General features: G+C 45.6%; 1 protein-coding gene across 2 annotated transcripts in view; it reads right to left on the reverse strand.

Moving 5' to 3' along the window:
• The window catches only part of LOC122934331 (solute carrier family 2, facilitated glucose transporter member 9-like), a 65,975-nt gene that overhangs the window by 12,689 nt on the left and 32,051 nt on the right, over positions 1–21,235 (reverse strand). For both annotated transcript variants that reach the window (XM_044289725.1, XM_044289733.1), the window contains exon 7: positions 7,955–8,142. In XM_044289725.1, the coding sequence (XP_044145660.1) occupies positions 7,955–8,142 (188 nt within the window). The remainder of the gene's footprint in view (positions 1–7,954; positions 8,143–21,235) is intronic.

The raw sequence follows: 21,235 nt of genomic DNA on the forward strand, positions 1-21,235 counted from the left end.
AAACGGATACCATTTGTTTCCGGATCCAGATGCTGATCCATTTGACAAATGCACTGAAATACCGAACCATCTCTCTGGTGTCATCCAGAAAACGGATCCGGTATTTATTTTTTTCAAATTTTTAAGGGGCCTACACATGCGCAGACCGGAAAACTGGATTCGTTTTTCCGGAACACTTGGTACCGGATCTGGCATTAATACATTTCCATGGAAAATAATTTCGGATACGGCATTTTGGCATTTGTTCTGGAAATTTTGGCCGGAGAAAATAACGTACAGTGACTGAACTGAAGACATCCTGATGCATACTGAACGGAATGCTTTCCATTCAGAATGCATTAGGACACAACTGAAGCGTTTTTTTGTTTCAGTACTGAGCCCCTAGGACGGAACTCAATACCAGAAAACTTTAACCCTAGTGTGAAAGTACCCTAAGGAGTCATAAATAGGGTTCGGGTTCGTACCGAATTTTGGGGTGTTCGTGACACGGACACGAACCCAAACATTTACGTAAAAGTTCGGGTTCGGTGTTCGGCGCTTTCTTGGCGCTTTTTGAAAGGCTGCAAAGCAGCCAATCAACAAGCGTCATACTACTTGCCCCAAGAGGCCATCACAGCCATGCACATACATGGCCAGTGCAGCATGTGACCCAGCCTCTATTCAAGCTGGAGTCACGTAGCGTCGCACGTCACTCTGCTCTGATCAGTGTAGGGAGAGGATGCAGCTGCTGTTAGGGCGAGATTAGGCAGGGATTAACTCAGCAAAAACACTTAATGAAGTGATCGATCTACAGCTGTGAATCATTCAACTTCTGCTAGTTAATTGCTCACTGTTTTTAGGCTGCCCAGAGCATTTTTTCTGTCACTTTTTTCTGGGGTGATCGGCGGCCATTTTGTGTCCTGTGGTGCACCAGCACAAGCTGCCACCAAGTCCATTTAACCATCAATAGTATTTTATTTATTTTTTTTTGCTATATCCTACATCAGGGGCTTGACTGTGCTTATTGTCACCCCTAGAAACTCAGGATAGAATTTTCTATATTTTATTGAGGGGTGAAATTCACTTGCAAAAATAGCAATCCCCTAAATCTGGTGTTCCAGCTGTGGCTAGCCAAGTGTAATACTGTCTGCTGTCTGGCAAAGGATATATTTTTTTCTGGGGTGAAATTCAATTGCCAAAATAGCAATACCCTAAATCTGGTGTTCCAGCTGTGGCTGGACAAGTTTTTTAGTGTCCGTCAAAGCATAGTTTTTGTTCTGGGTTCAAAATCAATTCCCAAAATAGCAATACCCTAAATCACAGTGGTTTCTGCTGTTGCAGGCCAAGTTAAATCTGTCCGTAAAAGGGTATATTACACTCAGAGTGCATCTCCAAGTGTATTTTTTTTTTCCATAAAAGGGTATATTACACAAACTGTTAAATTACAATTGCTGAAAGCATAAGCCTTTAAATTTGCACGCACTATTGTGCATCTCATAGTGTATTTCTGTCCGTAAAAGGGTATATTACATTCAAGGTGCAAATTCAAGTGCTTATAGGGTCATCCTCAACAACTTCACACGCTACCGTGCATCTCCAAGTGTAATTTTGTCCGTAAAAGGATACCTTTCATCCAGGGCCTAAATACTAGGCCAACAATTTATATTCCCCTAAATCTGTGGTTACTGCTGTGCCTGTATTAGTGTAATACGGTACTTAAATAGATAGCCAGATAGTGTTAGGTGTCTGTAAAAAAAGGCCTGAATTTGAATTCAATACATTGGGCCAAATAATGTTTTTCTTATTGTGGTGAACGGTAACAATAAGGAAAACATCTAGTAAGGGACGCGGACACGGACATGGTCGTGGTGGTGTTAGTGGACCCTCTGGTGCTGGGAGAGGACGAGGCTGTTCTGCCACAGCCACACGTCCTAGTGAACCAACTACCTCAGGTCCCAGTAGCCGCCAGAATTTACAGCGATATTTAGTGGGGCCCAATGCCGTTCTAAGGATGGTAAGGCCTGAGCAGGTACAGGCATTAGTCAATTGGGTGGCCGACAGTGGATCCAGCACGTTCACATTATCTCCCACCCAGTCTGCAGAAAGCCACAGATGGCGCCTGAAAACCAAGCCCATCAGTCTGTCACATCACCCCCATGCATATCAGGGAAACTGTCTGAGCCTCAAGATATGCAGCAGTCTCTTATGCTGTTTGAAGACTCTGCTGGCAGGGTTTCCCAAGGGCATCAACCTAGACCTTCCCCAGCGGTGGAAGAGATAGAATGCACTGACGCACAACCATTTATGTTTCCTGATGATGAGGACATGGGAAGACCACCTCAGCACGTCTATGATGATGACGAAACACAGGTGCCAACTGCTGCGTCTTTCTGCAGTGTGCAGACTGAACAGAAGGTCAGGGAGGAAGACTGGGTGGAAGACGATGCAGGGGACGATGAGGTCATAGACCCCACATGGAATGAAGGTTGTGCCACTGACTTTCAGAGTTCAGAGGAAGAGGCAGTGGTGAGACCGAGCCAACAGCGTAGCAAAAGAGGGAGCAGGGGGCAAAAGCAGAACACCCGCCGCCAAGAGAGTTCGCCTGCTACTGGCCACCGCCACCTGGGACCGAGCACCCCTAAGGCAGCTTCAAGGAGCTCCCTGGCTTGGCAGTTCTTCAAACAATGTGCTGACAACAAGACCCGAGTGGTTTGCACGCTGTGCCATCAGAGCCTGAAGCGAGGCATTAACGTTCTGAACCTTAGCACAACCTGCATGACCAGGAATCTGCATGCAAAGCATAAACTGCAGTGGCGTAAACACCTTAAAAACAAGGAACTCACTCAGGCTCCCCCTGCTACCTCTTCTGCTGCTGCCTCCGCCTCTTCCTCCGCCTCGGGAGGAACGTTGGCACCTGCCGCCCAGCAAACAGAGGATGTACCACCAACACCACCACCTCCGTCACCAAGCATCTCCACCATGTCACACGGCAGCGTTCAGCTCTCCATCTAACAAACATTTGAGAGAAAGCGTAAATTCCCACCTAGCCACCCTCGATCCCTGGCCCTGAATGCCAGCATTTCTAAACTACTGGCCTATGAAATGCTGTCATTCAGGCTGGTGGACACAGACAGCTTCAAACAGCTCATGTCGCTTGCTGTCCCACAGTATGTTGTTCCCAGCAGCCATTACTTCTCCAAGAGAGCCGTGCCTTCCCTGCACAACCAAGTATCCAATAAAATCAAGTGTGCACTGCGCACATTCTTTGCCTCCTGTAGCCTCCTCCTCCTACTCGGCTTCCTCCTCCTCTCCTTCCACCTGCTCATCCAGTCAGCCACACACCTTCACCACCAACTTCCGCACAGCCCGGGGTAAACGTCAGTGGGCCATTCTGAAACTCATATGTTTGGGGGACAGGCCCCACACCGTGCAGGAGTTGTGGCGGGGTATTGAACAACAGACCGATGAGTGGTTGCTGCCGGTGAGCCTCAAGCCCGGCCTGGTGGTGTGCGATAATGGGCGAAATCTCGTCGCAGCTCTGGGACTAGCCGGTTTGACGCACATCCCTTGCCTGGCGCATGTGCTGAATTTGGTGGTGCAGAAGTTCATTCACAACTACTCCGACATGTCAGAGCTGTTGTGTAAAGTGCGGGCCGTCTGTGCGCGCTTCCGGCGTTCACATCCTGCCGCTGCTCGCCTGTCTGCGCTACAGCGTAACTTCGGCCTTCCCGCTCACCGCCACATATGCAATGTGCCCACCAGGTGGAACTCCACCTTGCACATGCTGGACAGACTGTGCGAGCAGCAGCAGGCCATAGTGGAGTTTCAGCTTCAGCACGCGCAGGTCAGTCGCACTGCGGAACAGCACCACTTCACAACTAATGACTGGGCCTCCATGCGAGACCTGTGTGCCCTGTTTCGAGTACTCCACCCACATGGCCAGTGGCGATGACACCGTTATCAGTGGGCCCCAGGAGGAGAGTTCTTTGGTGCACGTCCTTCCGCCACCAAGGATCGCAGGGCAACATTCTTTGCCTCCTGTAGCCTCCTCCTCCTACTCGGCTTCCTCCTCCTCTTCTTCCACCTGCTCATCCAGTCAGCCACACACCTTCACCACCAACTTCAGCACAGCCTGGGGTAAACGTCAGCAGGCCATTCTGAAACTCATATGTTTGGGGGACAGGCCCCACACCGCGCAGGAGTTGTGGCGGGGTAATGAACAACAGACCAATAAGTGGTTGCTGCCGGTGAGCCTCGAGCCCGGCCTGGTGGTGTGCGATAATGGGCGAAATCTCGTCGCAGCTCTGGGACTAGCCGGTTTGACGCACATCCCTTGCCTGGCACGTGCTGAATTTGGTGGTGCAGAAGTTCATTCACAACTACCCCGACATGTCAGAGCTGCTGCATAAAGTGCGGGCCGTCTGTGCGCTCTTCCGGCGTTCACATCCTGCCACTGCTCGCCTGTCTGCGCTACAGTGTAACTTTGGCCTTCCCGCTCACCGCCTCATATGTGACGTGCCCACCACGGGCCATAGTGGAGTTTCAGCTGCAGCACACACGGGTCAGTCGCACTGCGGAACAGCAACACTTCACCACCAATGACAGTGGCCTGTTCCAGTGGTGGGGGACATAAAGCCTGATTCTCTGCTATGGGACCTCTCTCCTCTGTCTGGGTGCCGGGGCCTAAATATCTGACAGTGGCCTGTTCCAGTGGTGGGTGACATGAAGCCTGATTCTCTGCTATGACATGAAGCCTGATTCTCTGCTTTGGGACCTCTCTCCTCTGTCTGGGTGCCGGGGCCTAAATATCTGAAAGTGGCCTGTTCCAGTGGTGGGTGACATGAAGCCTGATTCTCTGCTATGGGACCTCTCTCCAATTGATATTGGTTAATTTTTATTTTTTTTATTCATTTCCCTATGCACATTTGCTTGCAGAGGATTTACCTACATTTTGCTGCCCTTTGCAGCCCTCTAGCCTTCTCCTGGGCTATTATACAGCCTTTTTAGTGCCAAAAAGTTCGGGGCCCCAATGACTTCAATGGGGTTCGGGGCGAAGTTCGGGTCGAGTTCGGATCCCGAACCCGAACATTTTTGGGAAGTTCGGCCGAACTTCTCAAACCCGAACATCCAGGTGTTCGCTCAACTCTAGTCATAAACACTTATTTAAGTCACATTCTTATCAGTAAGATAAGGATTAAGCTTTAATGAGTGTTTAGAAGATCAGAGAGCAGAGATAAGGAGTCTGTCTGCTCGATGACGGAAAAGAGAGAAAATCCACAGGCTGCTACAAGAGCATCTCAGCTATGTACAGAAAAGGCCTCCATATTTAAGACCAATAATAACCATAATAAGTACAATGCACTAATATAAATTGGCCCCAAAGGTGTACATAGCCTTTAAAGAACAACAGTCAGTATATTCAACCCATTTAAAACAGTCCTATTGCCTGGTAGGGTGATTGCATTTCATCAATTTGGAGCTAAAAATCTTTTTTTCAATTGGTCTTTATTAAAAATATTGAGCTGTTTTGTCACAAAAGGTTAACTGTTTTTCTAACATCTAATAACCTTTCACACTAGTGTTAGAGAAATCCAACAGGCAGTTCCGTTGCCAGAACTGCCTGCCGGATCCGGAAATCTGCTTGCAAACGGATACCATTTGTTTCCAGATCCGGATGCGGATACATTTGACAAATGCATTGAAATACCGGATCCGTTTCTCTGGTGTCATCCAGAAAACGGATCCGGTATTTATTTTTTTCACATTTTTAAGGGTCTATGCATGCGCAGGCTGGAAAACTAGATCCGTTTTTTCTGGAACACTTGGTACCAGATCTGGCATTAATACATTTCATTGGAAAATAATGCCAGATCCGGCATTCCGGCATGTGTTCCGGAAATTTTGGCCGGAGAAAATACAGCAGCATGCTGCGGTATTTTCTCCGGCCAAATAACGTACAGTGACTAAACTGAAGACATCCTGATGCATACTAAAAGGAATGCTTTCCATTCAGAATGCATTAGGACAACAATACCGGAACTCAATACCGGAAAACTTTAGCGCTAGTGTGAAAGTACCCTAAGAGGTCATAAACACTTATTTAAGTCACATTCTTATCAGTAAGATAAGGATTGAGCTTTAATGAGTGTTTAGAAGATCAGAGAGCAGAGATAAGGAGTCCGTCTGCTCGATGACGGAAAAGAGAGAAAATCCACAGGCTGCTACTAGAGCATCTCAGCTATGTACAGAAAAAGTAAGTAGAAGTGTTACTGAGGCTCACCAGTCGGTCAATATGGATAGAGGTGCTCTATCACCGGTACACCTAAAAACCGTGAGAAAGTGTTATATTGGAGAAGAATGTTGTGATGGCACACTCACATTTGGTTTAATGGACTGTATTTATTAATTTTAATTGGATAATCGATTTACGTAGTTGTATATAATTGATTATATATGTAAAAATGATGTATTAAAAATAGCATAAAAATGGAATTATAATCAACACTGATTTTTCGTTTTTACTTTTATTGTGCACAATAATATTGAGTGTATGCGCACCAATTTATACCTTTTTTCTTGAATACAATTTTTTTCACCTATATATATACTTTTGCACGCCTTACACGTGATTGAATTTATACTGGACTGTCTTCTATTTATATCGTCACCGTATACGTACTGAAGACTATCAATACTCCGCGAAAAACGTTCCAACCGACTGAATTCTTACGACCTTGAATTCCAGGATCAACTGAATAGACTATCTCAACACTTTGAACACAACACAATCCATTTTATTTACTTCCTTTTTATAATTCCATTTTTATGCTATTTTTAATACATCATTTTTACATATATAATCAATTATATACAACTACGTAAATCGATTATCCAATTAAAATTAATAAATACAGTCCATTAAACCAAATGTGAGTGTGCCATCACAACATTCTTCTCCATGTACAGAAAAAGGTCTCCATATTTAAGACCAATTGCAAAAAATTATTTTTAGCTCATAATGAGTACAATGCACTAATATAAATTGGCCCAAAGGTGTACATAGCCTTTAAAGAACATCAGTCAGTATGATGAACCCATTTAAAACAGTCCTATTGCCTGGTAGGGTTGATGTTGAGTAAAATTATAGCTTTCTTTTGTTGGGTGAACTAAATCAGAGATGTCTAACTTTAATGCTTATGCAAATTAGAAATTTTGGGCACCAAAGGGCTAGCCAGAGCCCTTAGAGCAATGTTAACACAATGGCCATGTGCTCTATACACTCCCCCTTCCCTGTGACTGACAGGGCTAGACATCTTATCCAGCCCAGTGTTCTAGCACTTGTGCAGTGCACACTCCCCCTTCCCTGTGACTGACAGGGCTAGACATCTTATCCAGCCCAGTGTTCTAGCACTTGTGCAGTGCCTCAGTAAGTTGACCCTTGCAAACTAGACTAGATGTCTAGCCCTGTCAATCAAAGTTGAGAGAGGAGTGCATAGAGCACAGGGGTGCTCCAAGGGCTCCAGCCAGCCCCTTGACACTCAAATTTGCTAATTTACATAAATATAAATAGGTAGCTATTGCTGCAGCAGTCCACCCTACAGACAAAAGAAAGGTATCATTTAGCACGGCATAATGAACCGTACCAGGCAATATGCCTAACTTAATAGGGTTGATTATGCTAACAAATGCTCCTTAAATAATTAAACAATGTTTTGAAAGATATATATGTCAGTTTTAGGCACAAATTGCACCAAAATTCTAGTGCATTTTCAATAGTTAATCTGCCCACAATAGATCACAGCTTGACCAATGTGGTCTTCACACGTGAATTTAGCCATATCAGAAGACCAATTTGAATAGATATCCAGCCAAAATTTGATCAATGTAACACCTATTTTTTTTTACTTGTGGAGGCCCTTTTTCTTATAATGTCCATTTGTATGTTTACATTGAATATGTAAAGAAATGACTTAACTGCATTGATGCCAGACATCTGAATAGTAACTGTAATGACAATCAGGACGTACAGCTGCCAACGTTGGGATGGATCTCTCACCAGCTCCATTACAGTCATGCTTTTAGATTTCTTGTGCATCTCCTGCACTGACAAAATTTCATTCATCTCTGATTGATAGTCTCCAGGCCCCCAAATTCTGTGCATAGCTAGAATACCAGGAAAATTGCTTGGAATTAACTTATTGAGATCATCAAATGAATCAAATATGGGGGCTCTTTCCTGGGCCATCGGAACTTGAAACCAGACTCAACATACAATGCCTCCGACACTGCTGATCTCTGGTCCATGTGATTGACTGGAAGATCCAACCAATCATCATGGCCATTTCACAGGTAAAACACCTGTATTGGCTGTCTACTAGTGCCTCTCTTCAATACAGTAGTGCTACTACATGTGCCAAGATGATCTTCTCCTTTGGACACCAGATGAGGGAAGCTCCATTGTATTTTTCTGAACCCTGAAAAAGCTCCTCTCCTCTAAACAGAAAGGGATTTACAGCTTTCAGCAGCTCTTTCTGGCTGTTATATGTAAGGACTTACGTTATGTGTAGTAGTTAGTTGCTTAATTTCCTTAAATTTTATGTTATTTTAGGATGATATGTTGGGGCTTTGGAACCAATTACCAGTTTTCCATAACATTGTGGTCTCAAGTTCCAATGGTTTTAGCTTACAATTAGGAAAGCTGTGGCACTCGTGTCCTATTTAAACTTGACTCTTGATGTTACACACCAGCTAACCTATGGTGTAAACACACCTTTCCACAATTCCTACAAAGCAAAATCTTCTACTCTATGGCAACTAGGTGAGTCTTGTTCCTCTGCTATTCCAGGGGACCCTGTACTAGTGGATAGTCTTTATATTATTTGGCAACATATTATACACTATATCTACTTTTATCCTTATCCTCAGTTTACTAGCATGTCTCAAGTGTTTAATTTAATAGACTTTATAATATCATGCTCATTTTATTCCTACGTATAATCATGCCCCTCAAGCATTATATAGAAATTACTGACTATGCGTAATCTACCTAATCATGCTCTTACTACATTAGACAGCCTTCTTGATTGTTGACATAATTTTACTCACTTGACTGTAAGAGTATATATAGATATTTATATATTTAATTTAATTATTTTCTGATATTTATGTATGTTATTTTCTGTACTCTTGTCATCTAGTGTTTGATAAAGGTCCCAAAGGGACCTAAACGTCACATGTACACACTTGAAGTAGGCTTGCATATGAAAACCAAATAAAAATAAGCACAGTATTTTAAACACATCTTAAGGAGTGCCTAAGTATTTTGAATTGTTTAGCTTACAATGGTTGCTCCAGAACCAATTAATATTGTAACTTGAAGGACCACTGTTACAATGGTGACCACCACTATCCTGTGGGCACAGGTGCTGGCCTTCTGTGTATTCATAGAACCTTGTGGGTTAACCTTCTCTTGCTGTGTGTTTTAGCTGCTGCCAAGGCTGTTCCCAATTGCTAATCAGAACTCCTATATATACCACAGTTTTGCAATGTGATTTTCAACAAAATACATTTTAAATAGAGATGAGCGAATTTTGAAAAAAATTCGATTCGCTGGTTTGCCAATTTTTTTTTGTACCCCTGGATATTGCTGTTTTGAGCATTGGAACCACTAGTGTGTATTAAAGGATGATGCGAGGATCAGGTAGATAATGATGGCAAGACCAGAATGAAAGATGCCACATATCTTCTGGTGAGATAAAGGGGAGAAAAACGTTATGATTGTATGAAGGGAAAAAATTGAACAGCTGGTACCAGGGTGGATGAAAGAGATTGAAGGAAGATGGGGAGGGTAAATTGAGGGAATAAATGGGATTGGGACCATTAATAGGAGTGGTGGGAACAAGGTGTAAAGTTAGCTGTGACTGAGGGGGGAAGATAAAGAGGGAGAACCTTTGGAGGGGATCAGAAGCACTTGCTTTCTAGACTTTCGTTTAGTCCATATGGTTCCAGTGTAAGAGGCAGCCCTGAGCATCCAGCAACATTTCCAACACATATATATATAGCAGACTGTCATGTTTCCCTCCAGCCACCAGAGGCCACTGTGGCTGAGTAGGACAGTGTGAGGAGTTGTTTCCAGAGGACAAGGAGTTAAGTGTTTTTCCCGGGCTGAGCAGAGAGCCTGGGCTGAAGGTGTCTGAGTACACAGGAAGAAGGACGCAGAGAGGGAGATCCACAGGGAAGATTAGAGTGATTGCTCCCTGCCTGCTGACACAGTATCTGAGACATTGGAGTGTGTTTGCTCTCTGACTGAGCTGATGTTTCCTGGTGTAGAAGAGAGACTGCTGTAGTGTGAGGCACTTACCAGAGGAACTGTGAGTGAATTCCAGGCCCTGCCTGATTACACGTCCAGAGCTGCTGATTATCTCTAACCAGAGTTACAGAGACTACAAAGAGAGGCCAGAGCTGAGCCACGCTGAAGCAAGCAACCAGATTGGGACCCAGACTGTACCTGCCTGCATGTGCCGGACACCGAACTGTGAGTGCACTGATGCTAACCGGAGCTAGGACATAGTGGAATAGGATTTAGTTTAGTGCACCGTAGAGGTGCACCCCGGGTAGCGGGGACAGATAGGACTACCTAGAAGAGAGTAGCCTGCTATTGTCTGTACTTGTGTTTGTGATTCATTTGTTTTCTTTATGCAAATTTCCATTATCTTTGTTGTGAATTCTCAAGCTGTTCATATTGTAAATCTGCTTCTCCGGCAGTTAGAGTTCTTCTTTAATAAAGCCGGTTTCTACTTCAGCCTCCTTGTCTGCTGCACTGTACTTGAGTCCTGCTCTACGGTCTCTTCCTCTGCTGACCGTTACAAGTGGCGCTGCGAGCAGGGTACAGTCACAGAGATGGAGGCGGCTGAAGGCAATGTGCATGATGTTAATGTGAGTACCTCAGGCAATGGTGGAACCCTTGCAAGGGCCCTTCCTATTGGCACGTTGTTCAACTTGCTACCCAAATTTGATGGCCAGAACATGACATTGTCAGACTGGGTGACAAGGTTACAGAGTGCTGTTAGGATTTACAATGTCAGCCCAGAACTACAAGTAGAAATTGCTTTGGCCGCTCTCGAGGGTGAGGCCCGAAGAAATGTTCTCCTACAACCAGAAGCCACGCGCAATACATTGCAAGAGATGGTGAGATTCCTGGAAGAAATATATGGGGAAACAGCCAGTGCAGGGCACCTCCGGGCGAAGTTTTTTTACCGGATTCAACGGGAAGACGAAGGTGTCTCTCAGTACGCTACAGCCCTACAGGAAGTGTTGGCCGAGGTACAAAAAAAAGAGGCAGATGGGGTTACTGGCATGGGACCCATAGACCGGATACTGCGGGAACAATTTATTCTGGGGCTCTACAGCAATCCCCTGAAACAGGCTCTGCGGGAACGAGTCAGAGTAGACCCTACCCTAACCTTTCGACAAATTTTGGCAGAGGCCGTGACGCGAAACAAAGAAGACGGCTATGCTTCTGGAGTAATACGGACCCAGACCGTTACACCCCCCGGGGTTACAAGAAATGAGGAAGCCCTGGTCAGAGTGGTACAAGACTTGCAGAGCTCCCTGAGTGCCATGCACGAAAAGTTGACACACCTGGAGAAACGGATAGAGTCGCGCCATACTACTGAGGCTGCCTATCCAGCCCGACAACAAACCTATCAGGCGACTCCGTGGGTTCCTACACCCGAATGCCCTTATGCTAGTTTACCATACCATCAAGCCCCTCATTACCCTTCAGTGGGGCCATCCAGCCAAGCTCTGAGGGCACCTCCCACTCGCAGGCAAAAAGTGGGCCGTCAAGGGGCACAGTGTTGGCGGTGTGGAGATCTAGGACATTTCGCCAGAGAGTGTCGGAATAATCCAGCTGGACGCCAAGAGCCGCCGTTAAACTACCGACCCCTGCAGTAGTGGGGCGTACTGCAGGGGAGGTGGAGAGCCAAGTTACCCAGCAAAGCTCCGAACACCTGGTCGCAGGGTGCCCCACTATACGAGCTGAGTTCGAAGGTGTTCCTGTCGACTGCTTAGTGGATACTGGGTCTCAAGTGACAACTATGCCCGAGTCATTCTTCTACCGTTACTTTCAAGCGCTGGCCAAGCCAGAACGAGAGACACTGGTCCGGGTTACAGCGGCTAACCAACAACAGATTCCTGTCACAGGGGTCGTGTGGATGAATGTACGGCTATGTGGACAGGAAGTGGGGCGGAAAGGTATCTTGTTGGTCCCCGAAACGTTCAAAGAAGATGTGCCGGTGATAATGGGCATGAATATCCTGCGAGAATTGGATCAGATCATGTTCACCAAACGGGGGCCGGGTTACTGGAAACAAGCCACCCCGCACAAACCTACCCAGAAAGCATTTCAACGGCTAATCCGTTTTTGTGGAACACAGAAAAGTGTACCAGCACACCAGGTGGTGGGAACGATCCGAGCGCCAGGAAAGGCTACCTTCACCCTTCCCCCTGGTCGGGAGACCGTGCTGACGTTACCCGTGGGAACTTTCCGTAATCTTGAAGGCATGGAGGTGTTCGTTGAACCAACAGGCCTAGGAGAGCTGGGTCAGGACGTCCTGGTGGCCCGGACACTGGGAGTGGTCCAGAATGGACGAGTACCCATAAGAGCTGTGAATGTGGGATATCTAGAAGTTCCCTTGACGCCAGGGGTGGAACTGGCTCGTGTGTACCTACATCAGGGAGAAATCCTGAGTCAGAGAGAAGTGACTCTAGCTCCGGTAGGGGATGCTGGTTGGACCCTGGCAGTTACTGCCAGTGCAGAAGAGGCGCCGACCCCAGAATGGAATGGGGGAACCATCTTGGATCAAATGGAGATAGATGTTAAGGCTCTCAGTTTAGACCAACAGCGAGCAGTTGAAACCATGCTGTGGGAGAATCAGGCTGCGTTTGCCCGCCACGCCGATGACTTTGGCTGCACGAATGCTATGACACATGATATACCGACGGGGGACACTCCACCAATTCGGGAGAGATATCGACAGATTCCGCCCAAGTTGTACCAGGAAGTGAAGATGCTATTGAAACAGATGATAGATTCCGGAGTGGTGCGGGGAAGCCAGAGCCCTTGGGCAGCCCCAGTGGTGCTTGTCAAGAAGAAGGACGGCACTATTCGATTTTGTGTGGATTACCGGCGGTTGAATGCTTGCACTGCGCGAGACTCATATCCTCTGCCACGCATCGAGGAGTCTCTGACGGCTCTAGGACGAGCCAAATACTTCTCCACCCTGGATCTAGCAAGTGGGTACTGGCAAGTACCAGTGGCTGAGCAGGACAAGGCAAAGACAGCATTCATACTCCCCATGGGGTTATTTGAATTCAACAGGATGCCATTCGGACTGACTAATGCCCCTGGAACCTTCCAGCGGCTGATGGAGAGATGCCTGGGAGACCTGAATTTTGAAGCCACTCTGATATACCTAGACGATATCATCGTATACTCTGCTACTTTTCAAGAACACTTGAATCGGCTAGGGCAGGTACTCGAGCGACTGCGATCCCATGGCCTGAAGGTAAAGCCAAAGAAGTGTCATCTCTTCAAGAGGGAGATCGAGTACCTGGGCCATAGGGTGTCCCAAGACGGAGTGCTACCGTCCCAAGACAAAGTGGCTGCAATACGACAATGGCTAGTGCCGAGAACACTGCGTGAGTTGAAGGCCTTCCTGGGACTGACTGGGTACTACCGGCGGTTCATCAAAGACTACGCAAAAATAGCGGGCCCTCTGAATGAGTTGTTGAGAGGAACGGCTGGGCAACCCAAGGGCCAAAGTATTCCCTGGGGACAGAAACAGGAAGAGGCCTTCCAGGCCCTGAAAGAAGCCCTGACATCGGCCCCCATCTTGGCTTATGCCGATTTTGATAAACCATTCATCTTAGCTACTGATGGCAGCCTCTACGGACTTGGGGCAGTCCTGTCGCAGGTACAAGATGGACATGAGAGAGTGATCGCTTATGCCAGTAGATCCTTGCGAGATACGGAGCGAAACCCCCATAACTACAGTTCCTTCCGGCTGGAACTCCTTGCCCTGGTGTGGGCTATGACGGAGAAATTTGCAGGATATCTGACAGGAGCTAAGATCTTCGTACGGACGGATAACAATCCCCTGGCCCATCTGAGTACTGCCAAGTTGGGAGCCCTGGAGCAACGCTGGGCGGCTCGCCTCGCAAAGTATGACTTCTCAATTCGCTACCACTCCGCTACAGAGAACACTAATGCTGATGGTCTCTCGAGGGTTACTTTTGAAACTCCAGTAGGGGATATGGATGAACAAAAGGAAGAAGATGAAACTCCTGACTTCCGCAAGTTCGCTCCCCCAACAGTCGCGGCCCAGACAAGTGGGGAGGCCCGTAAGCTACCCAAAGCATTGGGGAGAACTAATGAAGAATGGGGCAGATTGCAAGATGAAGACATTGGACTGCAGCAAATGAAAAGCTGGGTAACCCAGTGCAGGAAACCCAACAAAGAAGAAAGGACTGATCTGGATGCCGAGATGAAGTCCGTTCTACATCAATGGGACAGACTGGAAGTGCATGGAGCTGTTTTGTTCCGCAAGTGGCAACAGCCTGCCGACCTAGAGGCGAGGTGGCAGGTAGTGATACCCAGAAGAATGGCACGGGAGATAGCCAAAGAGGCTCATGAGTTTGGAGCTCACTTCGGGCCAGTCAAGACATACCAGTGGCTGCAGCGTTATGTGTATTGTCCGCGACTGGAGGCCACAGTTGAAGAAGTTTGCCGACAGTGTCGAGTGTGTGAACTCACGAAGAGTACAGAACAGAGAGCACCCCTACAGTCCATCCAGACCACAGAACCGCTGGAAGTGTTGATGATAGACTATCTTCTTGTGGGACAATCGTCAAGAGGTCCACAGCATTGCCTGGTCATGATCGACCACTTCTCCAAGTTTGCAGTAGTCACCCCAACTCGGGACCAGACGGCCGAGTCCGCGGCACGAGCCATTTGTCAAGACTTCATTCGGGTCTATGGGTGTCCAAAGCGGATCCATTCAGATCAAGGGGCGTGCTTTCAAGGAAAAGTGATGGAAGAGCTACATCGACTGTACGGCATTGAAAAATCCAGGACAACTCCTTATCATCCCCAAGGAAACGGAGCCTGTGAGCGCTTTAACCGCACATTGCTGCAAATGCTGAGGACACTAGAGGAAGACAAGAGGGCACACTGGCCTGACTACCTGCCAGAATTAGTCTGGGCTTACAATAATCGTGTCCACACCACCACCGGTTACACCCCATACATGTTACTGTTCGGTAGGGCTGGTCGAGAGATCGTGGAATTAAACCTAGAACAGCCAGAAGACCTAATAGAGCGATCAACCACCTCATGGGTGAAAGAACACCGTCGGCGTCTCCAGACCATTCGCCGGTTGGCAGGTCAGCGGTTACAGGAGAGAGCTCATACAGACCGTCCTCCAGTTCAGGAGGTTCCATTGCAGCCTGGGGATCGGGTACTGGTACGAGAGAAACGTCCCAGAGGCAAGTTGAGTGAGCGTTGGGAAGTACAGCCGTATAAAGTGATCAAGAGAGTGTACCCTAATGGTCCGGTCTACGAAGTGCAGGTTGAGAATGAGGAATTTGCTTCACGGACTCTACATAGGAATATGTTACGGCCATGCCGGTCCAAAGATCCCGCACCTGTTCAGAGGACACCTCCTCCTGCCCCATACTCAGAACTTGTTATCTCTGATGGAGATTATGGTGAAGACTGGTGGACTGCTCCCAACACTGAAGGAGCCTCCCAGGTTACAGGTGATGAAGGCACTGTCACAGAACCATTGCCGGCCCGTAATGGAGAGGGGCCCTCGGACACACCCGAACCTCCTATTGTGGTGGATGAATCCAGACTGGCAGTTCCTAGTGGAGAGAGTCAGGTCGTAACAGATAGCCAGGACCTCCGGAGATCCAGTAGGCTTACTGCAGGGGTTCCACCAAACAGGTACGCTGCTGATGAGTTCATTTGGTCCACCTGTATGTATTGTGGACAATGTTGTACTGCTGTATAAAAAGTTACATTAACCATTATTTCTATGGACTATATAGCAAGGCCGAGGACGGCCACCTTTAAGTGGGGAGGCATGTAAGAGGCAGCCCTGAGCATCCAGCAACATTTCCAACACATATATATATAGCAGACTGTCATGTTTCCCTCCAGCCACCAGAGGCCACTGTGGCTGAGTAGGACAGTGTGAGGAGTTGTTTCCAGAGGACAAGGAGTTAAGTGTTTTTCCCGGGCTGAGCAGAGAGCCTGGGCTGAAGGTGTCTGAGTACACAGGAAGAAGGACGCAGAGAGGGAGATCCACAGGGAAGATTAGAGTGATTGCTCCCTGCCTGCTGACACAGTATCTGAGACATTGGAGTGTGTTTGCTCTCTGACTGAGCTGATGTTTCCTGGTGTAGAAGAGAGACTGCTGTAGTGTGAGGCACTTACCAGAGGAACTGTGAGTGAATTCCAGGCCCTGCCTGATTACACGTCCAGAGCTGCTGATTATCTCTAACCAGAGTTACAGAGACTACAAAGAGAGGCCAGAGCTGAGCCACGCTGAAGCAAGCAACCAGATTGGGACCCAGACTGTACCTGCCTGCATGTGCCGGACACCGAACTGTGAGTGCACTGATGCTAACCGGAGCTAGGACATAGTGGAATAGGATTTAGTTTAGTGCACCGTAGAGGTGCACCCCGGGTAGCGGGGACAGATAGGACTACCTAGAAGAGAGTAGCCTGCTATTGTCTGTACTTGTGTTTGTGATTCATTTGTTTTCTTTATGCAAATTTCCATTATCTTTGTTGTGAATTCTCAAGCTGTTCATATTGTAAATCTGCTTCTCCGGCAGTTAGAGTTCTCCTTTAATAAAGCCGGTTTCTACTTCAGCCTCCTTGTCTGCTGCACTGTACTTGAGTCCTGCTCTACGGTCTCTTCCTCTGCTGACCGTTACACCAGGGTTTGCAATTTGAAGATCCAGAACATTTCCCTCTTCTGTAATGTTCTGAATCTATCCGAAGCGGTTTCAGCGATACATTCAATTGGTAAAATTGTCAATTTAGATGGGTCCTTGTTATGGCTGAAAAGAAAATGTCGGGAGATGTTTTCCTTGAGATTCCCCCGCAAAATGTTCCAACAGTGCTTATTCAATCTCTCCCTCAAAGACTGTATCGTACGGCCCACATATTGCAATCTACATTCACATTCCATTAGGTACACTATATAGGAGGATGAACAGTTCAAAAAACATTTTATGGTGAATACTTCTGTCACATTGCTCCTGAACTTTTGCACGCGGTTTGTAGTACTGATACAGCATTTGCATAGCTTGTGGTTGCATTTATAGCTGCCAGCATGTTTGGGAACACCCATCATATTGTTGGTGGCTATAGTGGTATTCTTCCTTTTTAGCTTACTTGGTGCAAGTATGTTTTTTAATGTTCTTGGTCTCCTAAAGGTGATCTGTGGTTTAGGTGGTATGATGTCTTTGAGGTGTGGATCGTTTTTGAGTATATGCTAGTGTTTTATAAGAATGGTTCTAAGAGCCTCGTGGTTGGAATTATGTGGTAATAAATGAAGTTTTGTATTTCTTGGTACTTGTTATTTCAACGGGTTTGTTCTTCCCTTTAACACTCAAACATTCCTCCTGGCTCTGACTGTTTGCTCATAGAAAGGCGTTTTCTATGATCCCCTTGGGATATTTCTTGTTTGTAAATCTGGACTGTAATATGTTGCTCTGTGAGAGAAAGTCGCTGGTGTCCGTACAATTTCTTCTGATCCATTTAAACTGACTGTATGTTTGTCTTAAAATTTTTTTTATCGAGATAACTATTACCATCCACTTTCACAAAATATGTCTTAGACTTAATGGTGTTGTTATCTGAATATAGTATCAAATCTAAATATTCAGTATACAGAGCTGCCAGATTGGAAGTGAAAGAGAAATTCCATGAGTTCTTATTAAGATAGGATACAAATGCTTGGGCTTATTCATTAGAGCCATTCCAGATCAAGATCAGATCATCTATATATCGTTTATAGAAAACGATATGGTCTTTCCAGTAGTGACCATCATAAATTCGTCTTCAAAACGGCGCATATATAGGCCCATATATAGGTTCAGGAAACTTGGCGCGAAACGCGTCCCCATCGTGGTCCCATTCCTTTGTCTATAGATCCTCCCCTCGAATGAGAACACATAGTGTGTCAGGATGAAATGGATAGCATCCAAAATAAACTTTCTGTGGTCGAAAGAAAGGCGGCTATTGGTTTCCAGATAGTGGCTTGTAGTTTTGATTCCTTCTATATGTGGGATGTATGAATAGAGGGCTTCTACGTCAAGTATAAGCCAGCTGTAATGCGTTTCCCAGTTAATATCTTTCAATAAGGTGATCAATTAAGTTGAGTCCCTCAAATAGGATGGAAGGTTCATAACATGTTTTTGTAGGAATATATCCACATAATGAGAAAGATTGCTGGTGAGAGCATTAATCCCAGAGATGATTGGTCTTCCGGGAGGGTTCCTAGTGTCCTTTGTGGATTTTTTTAAAGTGGTAGAACAGTGCAGTATTCGGGTGGTCAATCGTTATATACTCCCTTTCTTTTTTGGTTAGAATGTGGTTCTCCTCGGCCTGCTTCAAAAGGATGCTCAGATTCTTCTTATCCTCTATAAGTCATCTAGTATCCTGTTGGCTTCAGTTATATAGTCTTTTCTATCTTGTAAGACAATTTCACCTCCCTTGTCTGCGCTTCTAATAACCAGGAGATCGTTGTTATTAAGTTCGGCCAATGCTTCCTTTTCCTCTTTAGTCAGGTTGTTTTTGACCTAAATGCTTTAATTAATGCTTCTCGTCTCTCTGGTGACCAGAGAAAAAAGGTATTGATGTGATTACCCCTGTGGTGTGTGGGATTAAAGGTAGATTTGGGCTTCAGACTAGTGAGAGGGGTAGATATTTCGGCAGTGCTCCCAGGTCCTCCTCTTTGCCATCAGCCATAGTTTGTCTGGACTCGATGGCGAAGTGTCTTTGGAGTATAATATTCCTGAGAAATTAATAAAATTAATGAAAAGTTCAAACTCGTTGAACCAAATGGGAATGTCAGATTGGGGTAGAGTACGAGACGATAAGGAATGTGTGTGTGTTGTGCTGGTTTTGTTGTCAGTAGAAGGAGATGTTTGTGGGTTAGTTAGTTTAATGGGATTAATATGTTTAGTGGATAATTGATCCTGATTATTGTGAGGAACATTTTGTTTGTTGAGAGGCTGGGTGGGCCCTGAACCGGTTTCCTTGCAGGTGGAATGAGCCCTAGGGGGTGAGTGTGGAGCACATTTGTGATTGGAGTGATCATTGTGAGATCTGGTGTAAGTCTGAGGCCTGTAGTTAGATGGTTTGGCATGATGCTTAGGGATGTTGGAACCTGCAGGCTCACTAGTTCTCTGGGGCTGTGTCCTATTGTTAGTTCTTGTCTTATCTTTTAACCAAAACTTGCTATTATTGTTTTGGAAATCGGATCTGTCCCTGGAACGCTTTATGGTCTTTTAGTTGATGACTTCGCACTCGAGTTGGAGCAGTCGGCCTGTGATGAGTTTATCATACTTGGTGTATTCTGTGCGTGTATAAAAATTGGTCAATTGACATGTTTGTTTGTGAATCTGTTCCTTTAAGTCAAATTGATTTTTTGTTTAAGAGGCTCACCCGCTAGCAAGGGTAGGGTGGGTGCCTTTGACTGACTCACCCTGTCAGAGGATAAATACATTTGTATATATAGTGTTTGTCGGGCACTCGCAACAATGGTTCACTCAGAGAGCAGGAGATTTAAATAATTAAAATCCCATTTTATTGTTCTATAAGCATATATATTAGGTTTGACGATTACAAAAAGGATACATAAAAACACTCAATAAAAGATAATAAGTAATATACTTTAAAACTTCTATGACCCACTGTTGGTATACTCCTATAACATACTATTAATAAAGCTCCTATGGTACACTGTTAGTGAGAGTTGGTGGTATATTTTTCTTATGACCAACTGTTAATAAAAGTTGCTAGCGTATTTTGTTTTTTGGACACTAGATGGCAGGTCGACCTGTCATAGAAGTTTTAAAGTACATGTATTATATATTACTTATTATCTTTTATTGAGTTTTTACGTATAAATATTTTTAATCGTCAAACCTAATATATATGCTTATAGAACAATAAAATAGGATTTTAATTATTTAAATCTCCTGCTCTCTGAGTGAATCATTGTTGCGAGTGCCCGACAAACACTATATATATATAAATGTATTTCTGTTCCTTTAAGTGGTGACATGGTGTTTCTCGTTTATAACTTTACACCTTGTTCCCACCACCCCTATCAATGGTCCCAATCCCATTTATTACCTCAATTTACCCTCCCCATCTTCCTTCAATCCCCCTCATCCGCCCTGGTACCATCTGTTCAATTTTTTCCCTTCATACAATCATAATGTTTCTCTCCCCTTTACCCCACCAGAAGATATGTGGCATCATTCATTCTGATGTTGCCATCATTATCTACCTGATCCTCGCATCATCCTTTAATACACACTAGTGGTTCCAATGCTCAAAACAGCAATATCCAGCGGTACACAATCCCTGCCTTTTCTCCACTGCCGCACGAACTGCCGCCCTAGCCCCGCCCCCCATGGATTCTCCTCCAATGGAGCGCCGCCGTTCCTCCTCACTCCCCCTTATCTTGTGCAGCAGAGAGAGCACGCTGCGATTGTCAGCGTTCTCCATGTGCTGCCGAAACACCAGCTGTGCCGCCCGCACCGTTGACCTATATAAGGTAATTCAAGCCTTCTTCTCTCTATCCCTAATACTGGCCATGGTATACAACCTTGTATCCATCATTCCTTTATTCCCAGCATTAGTTATAGAACCCATCTCATGTTCTCATGTGAGTCTTGGCAAATCACTATAAGCGCAATTCCCTCTGTAAATGTGGCTGCTCCAGAGTTCTGTGTATACACACATATATATATATACATATCATGTACCTTTTAGCTTACATCCGCACATGAGCATCTGGTATTAATTAATACATTTTCTTATCAAATAGGTTTTTATTAACGTCCCCCAAAAAAACCACGGTATGTACAAACCGGATTCCCAAAAAGTTGGGACACTAAACAAATTGTGAATAAAAGCTGAATGCAATGATGTGGAGATGGCAAATGT

Source organism: Bufo gargarizans, chromosome 1 (genome assembly GCF_014858855.1).
Source record: "Bufo gargarizans isolate SCDJY-AF-19 chromosome 1, ASM1485885v1, whole genome shotgun sequence".
Taxonomy (NCBI): domain Eukaryota; kingdom Metazoa; phylum Chordata; class Amphibia; order Anura; family Bufonidae; genus Bufo; species Bufo gargarizans.